The sequence below is a fragment of the Hippichthys cyanospilos genome, chromosome 10, assembly GCF_059441005.1.
Source record: "Hippichthys cyanospilos isolate Australia breed blue-spotted pipefish chromosome 10, RoL_Hcya_1.0, whole genome shotgun sequence".
Lineage (NCBI taxonomy): Eukaryota > Metazoa > Chordata > Actinopteri > Syngnathiformes > Syngnathidae > Hippichthys > Hippichthys cyanospilos.
This window is the reverse complement of record NC_142378.1, coordinates 3,850,001-3,865,000: the sequence shown is the minus strand read 5'-3', so window position 1 is coordinate 3,865,000 and position 15,000 is coordinate 3,850,001. Positions and strand designations below refer to the sequence as shown.

At 38.5% G+C, this 15,000-nt stretch overlaps 1 protein-coding gene across 1 annotated transcript in view; it reads right to left on the bottom strand.

Moving 5' to 3' along the window:
- LOC148416660 (uncharacterized) overlaps positions 1-15,000 on the bottom strand; it is a 314,743-nt gene that overhangs the window by 273,393 nt on the left and 26,350 nt on the right. Inside the window, exon 2 of the mRNA XM_088425825.1 lies at positions 9,359-9,464. Coding sequence (XP_088281951.1) covers positions 9,359-9,464 — 106 coding nt within the window. The remainder of the gene's footprint in view (positions 1-9,358; positions 9,465-15,000) is intronic.

Below are 15,000 nucleotides of genomic sequence, written 5' to 3'. Positions count from 1 at the left end.
CGTGTAACGGCGTTAACAATTTATGTGAGATTGCTTTTCATTTATTGGTTCATTAAAAGGCCAGTAAAGCAAATGAAGGAAGCAAATGTAAGATTAATTTCCACGGGGATTGGAGACAATCTCAGCGCACGCCAGAAATCAATCACTCATCTTGTGAGGCCGCTCGGCCAAGGTTTGAGGATTGGAGGCGACCGGAAGAAGGAAGATTAAGATGTTGGATATTGATAAACTGCCACTGACAGCATAAATTAACACCGTCTACAAGAAGAGTTTACGATCATCCTCGGCAAGTCGCGCCGTGGAAAAAGTATGGTGAATTGACACTGCCCTTTAATTATTTTTTTTCTGCGGGATTACATGCCTATTACAATCAGGATAACAACTTTTCCAAGAAACCCTCCCACTAAATCAGGTCCCCAACCTTTTTATCAGCACAGACAGGTCGAGAAACTGAAATGATAAGTAGCTAAAAGCATACAAGGCAGCCTAACACTAGCTAGCATGTTATTCACGGTCACAAATTGTTGGATTAACTAACTACCGTATTTTCCGCAATATAAAGTGCACCGGATTATAAGGCGCACCCCCAATTAATGACATATTTTAAAACTTTTTCAATCACAATATAGTAATACTCAAAGTAATAACAATAATAACTCAAATAATAACTCTAAACTCTCAATAGCATAATAACTCAGTCAACATGAGCAACCTTGTTCAACTGTAAACACAGAAAAGAAACAGGTAAAGCTTACTTTATCACTTCATTCCCCATCTATGAATCCCAATCTCATTATTGATCCATATATAAGGTGCACCTGATTATAAGGCGCACCATCAGCTTTTTAAAAAAAATTGAGGCTTTTAGGTGCACCTTATAGCACGGAAATTATGGTCATTTGGGGTATATTATCATAAATGACAACAGTCTTACAAAAGTCCAACTTCGAGACACTCGTGGGTCAGAATTCACCGAGAGACAGAGCAATGATTGTTTCACCAACAGTTGAAGCCAGAGCGACCTTCCTCACTAAAAAATGTCCTAAACAGCGTCCAGAGGCGGCATAAACAAAAAAACAAAACAAAAACAAAAAAAACAAAGATCAAGCCAAACAAAGCACAACTGAACAAACTGTTAAAGGATAAATCACAAATCAATTCCAAAACATCCTTATTTCGGTGCTGCCATCCCTTACTCCCCATAATTTATCATTGTCCACATCGTATATGTATGTATTCACCGTTTTGTTCCTCACAACTCAAGCATATTTTCAATAGCGGTTTCATGCATTCATGCATATGTTACATGACAAGACGTAGTATATTACCACCAGGTTTGGTGAGCATTTTCAAAACAAACAGGCCCACAAAACGCACGCCAACACGAACGATCCATTATTTTGCCAGCAGGATTTTCTCTAATAGAGTGGTAAAAATACTTGGGTCAGCTCTTTATGTCTTTGGGGATAATCAGGAGTGGAAAAAAATGGCGCAGACAATTTGATCCCGCACTCCTGGGCAGGGGCTCTCCATTACCTGACTGAAATAGCTCTTTCCCACGAGGCCCCCGGCCTCATTGAGTGGGAGAGGTGGGGACTGTAATTATATCTTGGGCAAACCCTAAATCGTATCCCATTAGTCTGCTTCCAAAACACAGCCGCAATATCCTCAAAATGTCCCCCGCAGCACATATCCTGGGTCATGTTGACATGCTGGCACGGTTAAGCGTGTACTAATTTATCAGCGCCCTTATTGTCTGGTGCAATGTTGGTTTTGGCCCGTACTCACTCAAAGATCAGCCTTGCAGGAGTTTCTCCAATAGAGAAGCACTTTGTTTTTGTCCCGTCACAGATTTCCTTGTTTTCAAACCACGTAAAGGCCAGATGTTATTCCTTTTTTTACATCCCTCTTCATTTTTTTGATAAGCTTCTCCTTCCGCATAGTTCATCCAATTTGCATAATTCCAATTTCAACATATTCTAAAAATTCACGTCATGGCTGCTGGTATTTTTCAGGTTCCAAACATCTTCAGTTTTCTCATGATTTTAAAAATCTCCCCTAAAATTTCCCCATTCGTTCCAATGAGACCAGGATGTTTTTTTATCCATTCCTCACACTTTTTTGACATGCTTCTCCTTCCACGTAATTAATCCAATTTGCATCATTCTATTTTCAACATGTTCTAAAAATTCACGTCATGGCTGCTGGTATTTTTCACATTCCAAAAATTTGCAGTTTTCTCATAATGTAACATTTTCACCTCAAAATGCCACCATACATTCTGAATGATACGATTTTTCATCCATTCTTCACACTTTTTTGACATGATTCCTTGTCCACATTCTTCATCCAATTCACACTCAGTTTCAACATATTCTAAAAAAAAATCACGACATGGCTGCTTGTATTTTGCAAATTAAGTATCTGTTTTTTCTAAAATTTTGCATTTTTCATCTCAAATATCCCTATTCATTCTGAATGAGACTGAGCTTTTTTCATTCATTCCAATGCCACATTCAAGTCTTTATATTTCCCCAAATATCTTGAATCAGCTTCAGTAAATTCCTCGTTCTATATGAACAAAGACCTGAAAAGCCATGCAATAAATCACATGTATTAATTCTGAAGTTAGACAAGTGAAGCTAAAAAACACCAACCATAAAGGATACTGAATTAAAAAAAAAAATGCAAAGGTCAATCTGATGCCTCATGCAGTAAGAGATAAAACTGTTGCCATTTTAGACGAGGTTTCTTGCAAAGCAAGAAAACACCTTGTCATTGGATAGATTACACTTCATTGCACCTTCAGTTTTTATTGGCTACAAATATCACTGCATGCATACACCCCCTCCACCCTCAAAATGCAATGCATCTCAAGAGTTTTTCTCCAATTTCTGTCACATGACACCCACAAGATTCTATGATGGCACCATGTTATTTTTGGAAGCTCAGATGAGATTTTGTGTACATTTTGGCCAATAAATTAATTAACTTGACACTTGATTGCACGGTGTATTAAAGGAATTTTGGAAGCACTCCATTTGCAGAAAATATCTTCGCTTTAACCACCTTCTCATATTTGCAGCGCAGAACTTCACACACTGACTCGTAAAGCCGCTCTGTTATGCGAGACGTGATTTGGCGAGTAGCGTCACATGGGAAGACTTCAAATGAAGACCGGTGCTTTACGAGCATAATCATCGCCATAAATCACCCGAAAAAACACCCTCGGAATGTTTGAGGCATAGAGAGGAAGGAAAAAGTTGGGCAACAAAAAGAATGATAAAAAGTCATTTTTGAACCAGTACGGAAAAAAGGAAATGTGTTAATTACTGTTTTTATAAAAAATAAAATTATTATATGCTCATATGGATGACATGAAGTATTTAAATATTTATATTATAAATGTATATTTTGTTGTAAAATTGCACTGATAATAGAGCTGCCAAAAGTAATCGACTGACGGGTAATTAACTATCAAATGAATCGACAACTATTATTAAATGGAATAATCGTTTTGAGCTATTGAATTAAAAATGGCTTTTTTTGTAATCCACTTTCCGATGAAATTGGAGTCGATTGTTCGATTAATGGATAAAAAAAAAATGATTTTAAAATTATTCAACGGCCCTCATATTTATACTGTGATTGGTCAAAGCTATAGTCCACTTAATGAACATTTTTCAACAGTAAAAAGTTCATATTTGATCTGATTAATGCGACAGCCAAATTAATATCACGTTCAGTTAAAAATGCTGTTAACTGAAAATTGCCTGTGCTCAAGGCTCAGAAAACGACCAATCACAAGTGGCCTGTTGGTCACGTGACAAACTTAGCTGCGATTGGCAAAATGTCTTTTTTTAATGTTTTGGTTGAATAAAAAGTAAAGGAGTAAAGTAAAAAGTAAAAATCATTTATTTCACTGACGTGAACATAAGCCACATTTTGAAACACTGACAGTCTTAATATTGTTTTTTCCCTTTTCTGTCCACTCGAATGGACAATTCGTTTTGACAAATAGTTTTTGACTCCTTCAAGTTACCCCATCAAAGTCCAAGTGTCCCCACTGGAGGACATTCCGGGCTTTCCAATGAGGTCTCACAAGTTAGTATGGCATGCAATTCACTTTGCTGTTTTGCCGAGACAAAATGGACACATTGGTGGACACAAATCCCTCGGACGGGTCTCGGGAGGATATCGAGGTTTTAAAGCTTTAGGATTTTCAAATCGATTTGTCCCCATGAAATTTTCCACCCCAGCCACGACAATTTTGCTTCTTCGGCACGAATAGCTCTTAAGATTCAATTAAAAAAAGAGAGTCTCATATTACAGCTTTTTTTTTTTTTCTCTCGATAACAGTCAATGCGCCGCGGTGGGAATCTGCCTTGATGTAAACTTCCAGAGATATCCTCTGAAGTAAATTTGTGTTTCAGGTTACTTCCAGAAATAACCCTGCCACGCAGTGCAATAAATAAGACTGCCACGGAGTATTACTTTCAGAAAAATACATTAAAGAGCAGAGCACTCAAATAATTGTAGCGCTGCAGCTTGAGTGCTATTCATCATAATGACACTTTTTATACAAAGCCTGATTTATTATGTTAAGATTTTAAATTGCATGTTTTTGCAAAAACAGATTGCGTGTTTGCTTGGAAAAAAAAAGGATAAAAATGCTGCGATATTAAAAAGATGCTTTGCATTTCCAATAGGGTATTTATTGATTTTTCGCCACAGAAATTCACGGTCATTCTTATAGGAGAATTCAAAAAATGTGTTCCGAATCAGAGATTCAAAAAGTTAAGATTATTCAACTTGGCGATGATTTTCAACACTCACACAATCCCACGTACCAAAAAATTCTATGATTTCAAAAAACGAAACTTATCAATGAAATAAAAGCAAAACAAATTTTGACTGTTGGAGATGAGCCAGAGTTCAAAGTCAGTATGGAGAATTTTCTCAAAATTTGCGGTAAGGATGCCCTCAAAAATCAACACTTCATGACTGATTCAAACCATTCCAAATTTAAACCGTTCCGTTCATTTCTACCTCAAATTCAGAGACAAATTATCTGAAGTTTTTCCACAATTTGAAAATGTTCTGCTCTTCCCTACTACAATTCCAAAAATTGAAATCAAATGATATAAAGGATAATGTTTCATAATTTTACATCATCCAATATCATTCAAAATCATTCTACAATATTTTGATGCAGAAGCGTTCCACAAACGTCCATATTTTGAATTTTTCCAGCTTTTCACTCTTCGCATGTGATTTCCCATCAAATTTCTTCATCTTTTAAATAATGCTATTTGCACCCTGACAAAACAAATTTGTTAATTTTTTCGCAACTATTATAAACGAAGCAAATAGCAATTAGCCTCACTTTCGAGTTTTAGGAGTCTCTACCGTTGCTCTTCTACGCACGCTTTTCCATCAGCGGCAAGCTATTTTTAGAACGGGTCCGCGGGCCACTCTAGTGGTCTGCGGGCGGCACGTTGATGACACTTGGCCTGGACTCTGCCTCATCCTGATCCAAAGAGCCCATCTGATGTCATCAGTGGCAGGTGGATTGGATTTGGAAAGTGAAGTGAAGAAACGGTTGAGGGGCTCCTGTTTGGAGCTGATACAGAGGAGAAGCCGTCCGATGGGGCGATAAGCCCGGGAGCTGTCGGCGAATGCGACCCTGAGATGATGACCTTTCAACTTGCCTCGGGAGCACCGAGAAAAATGACACGTTGCCTCAACCCTACGGACCCGTGGGGGAAGGAAGCGTGAAACCTGCTCAGTCAGAACCAACAAGCAAGTTTCCAATGCAAAATATTTCAGAGACTGTCGGTAACAATCCGATTGAATTCGGAGGCTACTATTTGACTCTTGAATGCAGTGGTGTCAAACATACAGCCCGTGGGCCATATCAGGGCCGCAGTGAGCTGGATTATTTTTTGCCGAATGGGAAAATTAATATGAACTAAATAATTAGCCCGCTGACTATAATGGTTACCGTATTTTACGCACTATAAGGTGCACCTAAAAGCCTTCATTTTTTAAAAAGCTGATGGTGCGCCTTATAATCGGGTGCGCCTTATATATGGCTCAACATTGAGATTGGGATTGGTAGATGGGGAATGAAGTGATAAAGTAAGCTTTACCTGTTTCTTTTGTGTGTTTAGAGTTGAACAACGTTGGTCATATTGACATTGAGTTATTTTTTGTGTTATTGTTATTATTTTAAGTATTACTATATTGTGATTGAAAAAGTTTGAAAATGTCATTGATTGGGGGTGCACCTCATAATCCGGTGCGCCTAATATATGGAAAAAAAATTTACAATGTCATTAATTGGGGATGCGCCTTATAATCCGGTGCGCCTTATAGTGCGGAATATACGGTATACAAACATTCTTATGTTAACACGAAATGCCCCGATGAGCACTGCAACTTAAAAGGGGAAGTGACCTGTTGGCACACTTGTGGTAAATAGATCGCTGATTACTTCAGAAAGCGGATCACTGGTTCACATTAGCATTAGCATCTAGCTTCGCCCAGGTCCTTTTAACCCGTTCTTTCCAGGAAACGTTTTCATATATATTTTTTGTTTTAAAGAAATTCAATGTCAGGTTTCTATCATTGTATGTCATATGTTCAATTGTGGCTCTGAACATTCTGTCTGGAGTTTGCATTCTCTCCCCATGCCTTTGTGGCATTTTCTTCCAAAACGTCTGGTAGGTATACTGGAAACTCCAAATAACCATTAGGTACGTTTGTGAGTGTGAATGGCTATTTATGTCTGCGATTGGCTGGCAACCACTTCAGTCTACTGCCCAAAGACAGCTGGGGTAGGCTCCAGCTTGCCCGCGACTTTAGTGGGGATAATCGGCTCAGAAAATTGATCAATGGATATCAATGAAAGCAATCATCTGAGTTTACATTCCTCACGGCAGCGGACGCCTTCATTGACCGCCGATCCTAATCTCAATTCTAAATCGAGGACACTTTATACTTACGTACTATTATACAGTAAATACATTTGGCTTGTTGTGGCTCAGTATTTCATGTCATTCTTTCTGAGCATAAAAATGGCAGGCGCATGATTCAGGCCAATAAAAATATGTCATTGCACATTGTCGCAAGCAATAAATTCAAAAGCCGTGACATATCAGTGGCCTTGGCCAGGCCTTTCTGCCTTCGCTCCAATGGCATACTGTAACTAGCAAAAAGATAATAACCAGCCTGTTGTACAAGTACCCAAAAATGTAGTACAGAATATAATAAAAGCGTACATGAGAGGATGGATGGATGGATGGATGGATGGATCAATCCTGAAAATTAATTCACACAGCCACATCTCCAGTTCGAAGAGGGTATGTAGACTTGTGCAAATTTGGGACCTGGAGTGTGAACTGGATTATAAAGGAAAGTCTGAATGAGCAGGTCTGTTTTGGGGAATTTCCGTATCAGGTGTAACAGGTTATAAGCTGCGTTATAGCACATTAAGGTAAACAAATCAGGATGGCAAATGTGTTCAACTTATTATATATTATATTGTATATATTGTATATGTGAATTGGATTATAAAAAAAAAAGTCTAAATGAGCAGGTCTGTGTTTAGAAATTTCCGTATCAGGTGAAACGGGTTATAAGGTGCGTTATAGCGCATTAAAGTAAACAAATCAGGATAGCAAATGTGTTCAACTTTATTATACATATTATTTTTAATATTGTATACATGTGAATTTGATTAAAAAGTCTGAAAGAGCAGATCTGTTTTTGAAAATTTCCGTATCAGGTGTAACAGGTTATAAGGTGTGTTATAGCACGTTAAGGTAAACAAATCAGGATGGCAAATGTATTCAAATGTATTCAAATGTATTCAAATGTATTAAATATTAAATATATATATATATATATATATATATATATATATATATATATATATATATGTGTGAATTGGAATATAAAGAAGTGTGAATGAGCAGGTCTGTTTTTGGAAACTTCCGTATCAGGTGTAACAGGTTATAAGGTGTGTTATAACACATTAAACAAATCAGGATGGCAAATGTGTTCAACTTATTATATATTATATTGTATATACTGTATATGTGAATTGGATTATAAAGAAAAGTCTGAATGAGCAGGTCTGTGTTTGGAAATTTCCGTTTCAGGTGAAATGAGTTATAAATCGATTACGGCACATTAAGGTAAACAAACCAGGAGCGCAAATGTGTTCAACTTTATTATACATTATATTGTATATATGTGGACTCGATTAAAAAAAAAAAAACAGGCTGACTGAGCAGGTCTGTTTTGGGAAATTTCCGTATAAGGTATTACGGGTTATATATAAGGTGCATTAGAGCGCATTAAGGTAAACAAACCAGGACAGCAAATGTGTCCAACTTATATTAAATATAATATATTATATATATGTGCACTGGATTAAAAATGACTGTGTTTTTGGAGCTTTCCATATAACGGACATCACGGTTTATAAGGTGCATTACGAGTCATTAACTCATCTTTTAAATCCTCCCGAGACCCAGCCTGTTTGTGAGCGTCCTCTGTAGTGGACTTTTGTTTTTGTTCTATACTATTCGACTTATGGAGAACATTCCAATCTTGTCTCATGTGTTTGGGTGGCAGGCAATTAACGCCGCTGTCTTACTGAGACGTAATGGACGCAGCTGTGGACAAAAATGAATCGCCGGGGTCTCAGGAGGACACATTAAAAAAAAAAAACTCATCGAAAGAAGGTTACTTGATTTAGATGATTTTGTATATCCGTTACATGCGCATTTCAAGGTCCTAATCTTGTTGCCTTCTCCTACGGGAAAAGCCTCCTCAGCAACAGCGCTTCCACCTCAAGGATAAGAACTCCAAATTTAGTGGGGGCGGGTGTATATTCCGCAAACTGCAGAGTCAGTCCATCATTCTATTACAGTGGCAAGCACAACAATTTTATCACCTCTTCACTTATAAACGCCTTCGCAAGGTCAGAGGAATCTCATTCTCACTATCTTCATGACTGCTTTGACCAATATAACACAAGTCTGGCATTTATTCCCGCGGAGTGTTTCCGCGTCGGGGTTTGGAGTCATCGGGGCATTGTGAGCTTAATAAGTTTAGAAATAAAAGCTCAAGTGTTTTGAATGGATGGACTCGCTTGGATTTTAGCTAGTTTTTTTTTTTTTTTTTCTAATCTGCGTTGGACACCCGCGGTAATGAAACCGGAAATTTGTATGAAACTCGTAGATAACGTAACACGTGTCAGGCGGTGTTTGTGAAAATTTAAGAGGGCGAGCCGTTCGAAAGCTTCCCGGAGCTTCCGTGCGAAGCAAAGTGGCGAAAGAGGAATAACCTTTGCTGTTCCGGGCGTCGACCTTGGGAAGCCCGCGTCGCAAATCTGCGTGGCAGTCGGCGGGGTCGCCATCTTTCCCGGGGATACGCCACGACCGTCTTCTTCACTGTCAGAGAAGATCGAGGTTCCGAGTCACTCCGGGTCATAATGAATCATACATTACGATACGACGAGCCAAGCGAAGCGTGTTACTTATCTCATTAAGATTCGCTTGTCTCCCTTTGTAAGACACGGTCTCGATGACTCGCCGCTTACTTTTTATTTTGACTTACGTTTAGATGTGTTGAAGGGAGTCGTGTTGAAGAATTGGAAAAAAACGGTTTCGGATTTTGCACGTAGCGGGGGTTTTGCAAACGGCTGTTTGTTTTTGGTGTTTTGGGTTTTTTTCCCCGTTAAAATCGAAGGTGTCAAAAATTCCAAACTGGACATTTGCCGAATTATGGATCAGCGTTAATGAGGATCGATCGTAAACTGGAGATTTAGGTCATCGCTCTTTTTCACATCCCACGCCGCTAAAGTGAAGAAATAGAAGTTCCATCTGATTGGGCAGAATTTGACGGCCACCTAAATGGCTAAATCTGCACTATGAGATTTGTGTAGCAGTATTATTTGTCAAACGCAGTTACGTAGATGTTCTTTTTGTTTGTTTTTTTGTTTTTTTTCACACAACGGGATATGCAGGTTTATTAAGCCCTGGGGAAAATTTTGACCCGACTCTGGCTTTTTGATGTTTCTGATGTGTGATATCAAAGCAAAAACATACAAAAAACACTAGGATGCTAAAACATGGAATGGAATGTCAAAATATGACGCCTTTCAATATGCCGCGTTTCGGTCCCTTCTAAATGCTCGCAATTGGGAGGTCGACAAGTATACCCTATAAGTGTCAAATTTCGCCCATGTCAGACTCATTTACTGCCATTCAAAATTGGAAAATTTGCCCCTTTAGACTTATTGAAAAACATGCATTTCCCTCGATTTTTGCATTAATCCTTTCTACAGAAATTCTGAAAGGGGCACAATAGAAATCTTTGTGTTGACGTCGCAAAACCACCGGGGGGCGCTCGCGGCCAATTTATGACATTTGCAAGCCGTTCAATTACTTCGATGATTGGCTTAGCCTGGCTCCCATAATGCAAATACCTTCAAAAGTCATAATACTCTATTTATGACATCATACGCATACACAAACACATACACGGGTAAATACAGTTTTTTTTTTTCCAACCTTGCTGTTAAGGACCTGTCGTACGTAACCTGCATTTTCTAAAGATCCTAATGTTGACAGTTTGCATATACGTATGATGTACACAAATCAAAAGCAGATTTTTAGATTGCTCAAAAAATCCCCTCCTAAAATGTCGTCAAAAAGTATGAAAATAAGTGCCGAGAAATGAACGGACCTGCGTATTGTGTGGTAAAATTGTCTCAAAATGACTACCTTGATCTTAGCACCGATAATTCTAGCAATTTCTTGTGTATGTACGGTATGATGACACATCGCACTCAAGACAAGCGCGGGGTGCTCTGCTCCATCCGGCTTGAAAATCACCCGCGACCGTCAACGTTGTCTCATTTTTCTCCGGACGTGAGCGGAATACATGTCTGCTTTTGTCACCGGCTATTAATTGGCATGTCAGTGACAAGGAAATCAATGATCACCATGGGAACATGCGAAGACGTCGTTTTATGCAAGCGCTGACGACAGCCACTGGAAGTCATGATTGAAACAAACTTCAAAGCCTTTCTGGAAATAGATGTGGGCCGTGCCCCCACATTGGATGCATTTCTGCCAGCTCCAGTCTGTATGTCATAAAACAAAGGGACACATTCCAGCATCTTCATTCATATGTATGGAATCCTTTCAACTCCGTTCCACATTAATATCTCAGATACAACTGACGCGGGATTGCTATCTGAAGCAATCGACCCAAATATAGACCAGTGCTTCTTGACCTTTGGACATGATTACACATCTCTGTGATAAGTTAAAAAAAAAATATATATATGCATCTACTGGAAATATGCATCCATGTGAAACTCAACAAAGTTTCGTAAAGGCGTCACCAAAACACACTATAACACTATTACAAAACTTTAAACATTTGCTTCATGTTCCAGTTCATTTGCTCTGAATTTGAAAAGAAAAATTTCCTGTCGAAGCTTTAAAATGCAATCAACTAGATTTGCTGATACGCGTGGGAATCTCGTTAAAAATCGCATGTAACCCTGAAATTCCTTCATGTATCACTACAGGTACTCATACCCTATTTGAGACACACATACATAAATATATAAATTACTAAAGGACGAACAAACATAACTGACATTAGCGACGGCTAATATTGTACATATTCACACTAAAACACTTATGAAACATACCACATCTGTCGCGTCAGACATTCGCATTGTTAGCACGTGGTTAGCACTTTAGCAATGACATCACACGGGAAGCACTGTGCATGACCCCAAACTAAACTTACATGTTCAAAATAATCCAAATAAAAATTGTATTGCTCCTGTGGACTAGTAAATGATTCATGGATCACTGGAAATGTCAAATAAAAACATACAAATTAAACGTCCCTAAAAAGGTGTCTCTGTCTGCACTCATCCCCACCACAACAGCACCATCTCGAGGCAAACAAGTGAACTGCATTCATATTGTTAACCGCGACAATTAATTTGATTAATTTAAAGAGTTTAGGGAGGTATTTTGTTATTATTCTTTGCATGATATTTATTTTATTATGCACTCGTTTAATTCTAATATGTATTTGTTAGTGTGATTGATGCATTTTTGTATTTTAATAATATTCATTTAAAGGGTTTAGGAGCTATTTTGAGAGCTTGGAACGGATTAGGCAGACTACACGTAAAAAGCTGCTCAATTTATGAAAGATTCAAGTTAACTAGAAGAACCACTATGTACATACTATATTAAAAGGATACGGTTGTATGTTTATGATCATTTATTTATCTCATTTGAAGAATAGTTCAAACAGAAAAAATAAACAATAACTGAAATAATAAATCATTAAAATAAGGATAATCAAAATAGTTTGTTTTCATAATTTTATTGCAATCTAATAATAATTTTGCATTACTGCTTTCATGGTTATAAATGGGTCGAACATGTCGAGTTTACGCGCGGACTCAATCCTGTCACCGCCGCCGCTGCTAAACCAATTTCCGTCTCTCATTGGACAAATAAAGCGAACCTCATTGTATCTTAAATACTTTACATAACTCAGGCATATTGTTTGTGAGAATTTCAAGGGCACCTGACTGACATTACAGCACGGAATTTTGAATAATAGTGCGGCATCTAATGGCTTATTACAGGAGGGAATGCTAAATTAAACATTAGTGCATCAATAAATGTTTCATGACATTAACCTCACAGTGCTTCATAAATTGCATTTTTCCACAAGCATCCACTTCCTTTAGCCTGACTGCTGATGTTCGCTGTATGTCCTTTATGCACAATAGTGTTCACTTCCACTATAAAAAGCATCCATTTTGACATCATCAGCAGTCTTATCGTTTGAGGTAAGTATTGAAGTGGAGTCCTCGTGCGTTCAAAAACAACAACAACCACACCCCCTTGCTTCTGTGATATATATGTATATATATATATGTATAATTTTCATTACGTCAGAAGTCCGTTATGCCCCGTTTTTCTTACTTAATTATAATTCAACTGACTGGCATGCTATTTTTTTTTTTTTGGAAAGTCAACCTCAGCAATATTTGCAGTTTATGCGACGGATGAAATTCAGACAAGTGTTGATGAAGCCGTCTTCTATACTTGTAGGGCGGGCTGTTATACGTATGTACGTAACTGAAATTTAACATTTGAATATAATGCAAAGAATGATAATGCCACCTAGTGGACATGATTGTAATTGCATTCATCCCCTGCATTCCCTCAAATGAGGGATGGTAAACATGGCTTTATTTTCGTGTTACACTTGTATTACTGTTGTGTTTCAATTGCAGTTTAACTATAGAAGAACAGACATGGTGATAGTACAAAAACAGAAAAATGAAATAGTATGAGTACAGACAGAAGTAGACCTGTCGAATGAAAGACTAGAAAAGTCCATTTTCGCCCTCTAGTGGTGATGGAAGGTTGAGCAAAACTACACGGACGGACGGACTGACAATCACAATTTCGTCTGGCTTGAGACAAAGGGGGCGGGGCTCTGACGACCATCGGACCATCAAAAAATTGTAAGTTTCCCACCTCTGGCAATTAGAGTATAACAGGTGTTTAAAAAAAAAAACTGTACCCGATTAATCTGGTTGCCACCTCTAATATTCGTAAATATAACGTAGATAATGCAGTACCCTACTTTCAGTCGCTATGGGACGCCGACTCAAGTTTTATTAATACCGTATTTTTTGACGCTTTCATAATCAGACGTTTCGTCGCCGAATCAATACCGCCATTTGAGGTCACGTCTCGGGTCTAACATCTCATATGGCTTCATCTTCCGTCCGCGCACCCTCCAAATCATTGGGGGGGGGGGGGGGGGGGGGTCAAGACAGCTGCTCAGGCATTCATCCAGCAGCCCGAAGCCCCGTCACGGCTCTAACCGCATTTTGGGTCCAGGCCAGAAATATTTGGCGGTATACGGCAGACAAGCAACCCACCGGTGCTCATTATGTGGAAATAGTGTGTGCTTGGGTGGATATGACAGTGGCGCAGCCCCAAAGGTCCGCGTTTGCTCAGGTCATGACTGTGAATTAGGTGGCAGCGCTCTCCTGCGAGCCATTACCAACTTCAGTGTCAACAGACTGTCTGCTTCAATCTGTCTCCCACCGCCGGCGGCCGGCGGCGTTTGGAAGCGACAGTCATTTTGTCCCCGGACCGCTCCGTCAACAAACGCGCGCGCGCGAAGGCAAAGTGCCGCTGACGCGGCCGGCGCTTTAAAAGCAGCCATCAAAAGAGGAGAAATCAATGTCGCAAAGGTTGGGGAGACTCCTACGCCGCTCCGCCTCAAACTTTTCCTGCTTCGGCATCCGCACCGGACGTCATTTTACGTTTTTTTTTTGTTTTGTTTTTTTTAAGTCATGACATTCAATTCTAGATACTTAAATCTATCATCCTTTATCAAGTTTAAGTTTTTTTTGCTAAAGGAGAGTCTAAAATGGCTGGTACAACATTAAGTAATTCAATGCTACAGTAATCAATTATTTATTACTTACCTAATTAAACAATTTCTTAATTCATTTAGTCCCAGCCATTTTTAGACTCTTCTTTTGCCAAAAACGTGAGAAAAGAAGAGTAAAAAAATATGAAAAAGTACCTTGGATTTAATGTCTTTGGAATTCAATGAGGTAAATAAAAAAGAAAAAAAAAAATATTTAACTCGATTCAATCCCAAAGACGTATTACACTTTTTTTTTTGTTTTTTTTAAGTCAAGACATTCAATCCTAGATACTTAAATCTATTATCCTTCATCAACTTTACTCATTCAATCGATAAAAAACAAAACAAAAAAAAATTCAACTCATTCAATCCCAAAGACATATTTTTACGCTCAAAGAGTCCAGGAATGCAGCTTTTTTTTTTTTAATTCAACTACCTAAAGTAATCGATTACTTCATTACTCCAAGACCTTAAAGAACTCTT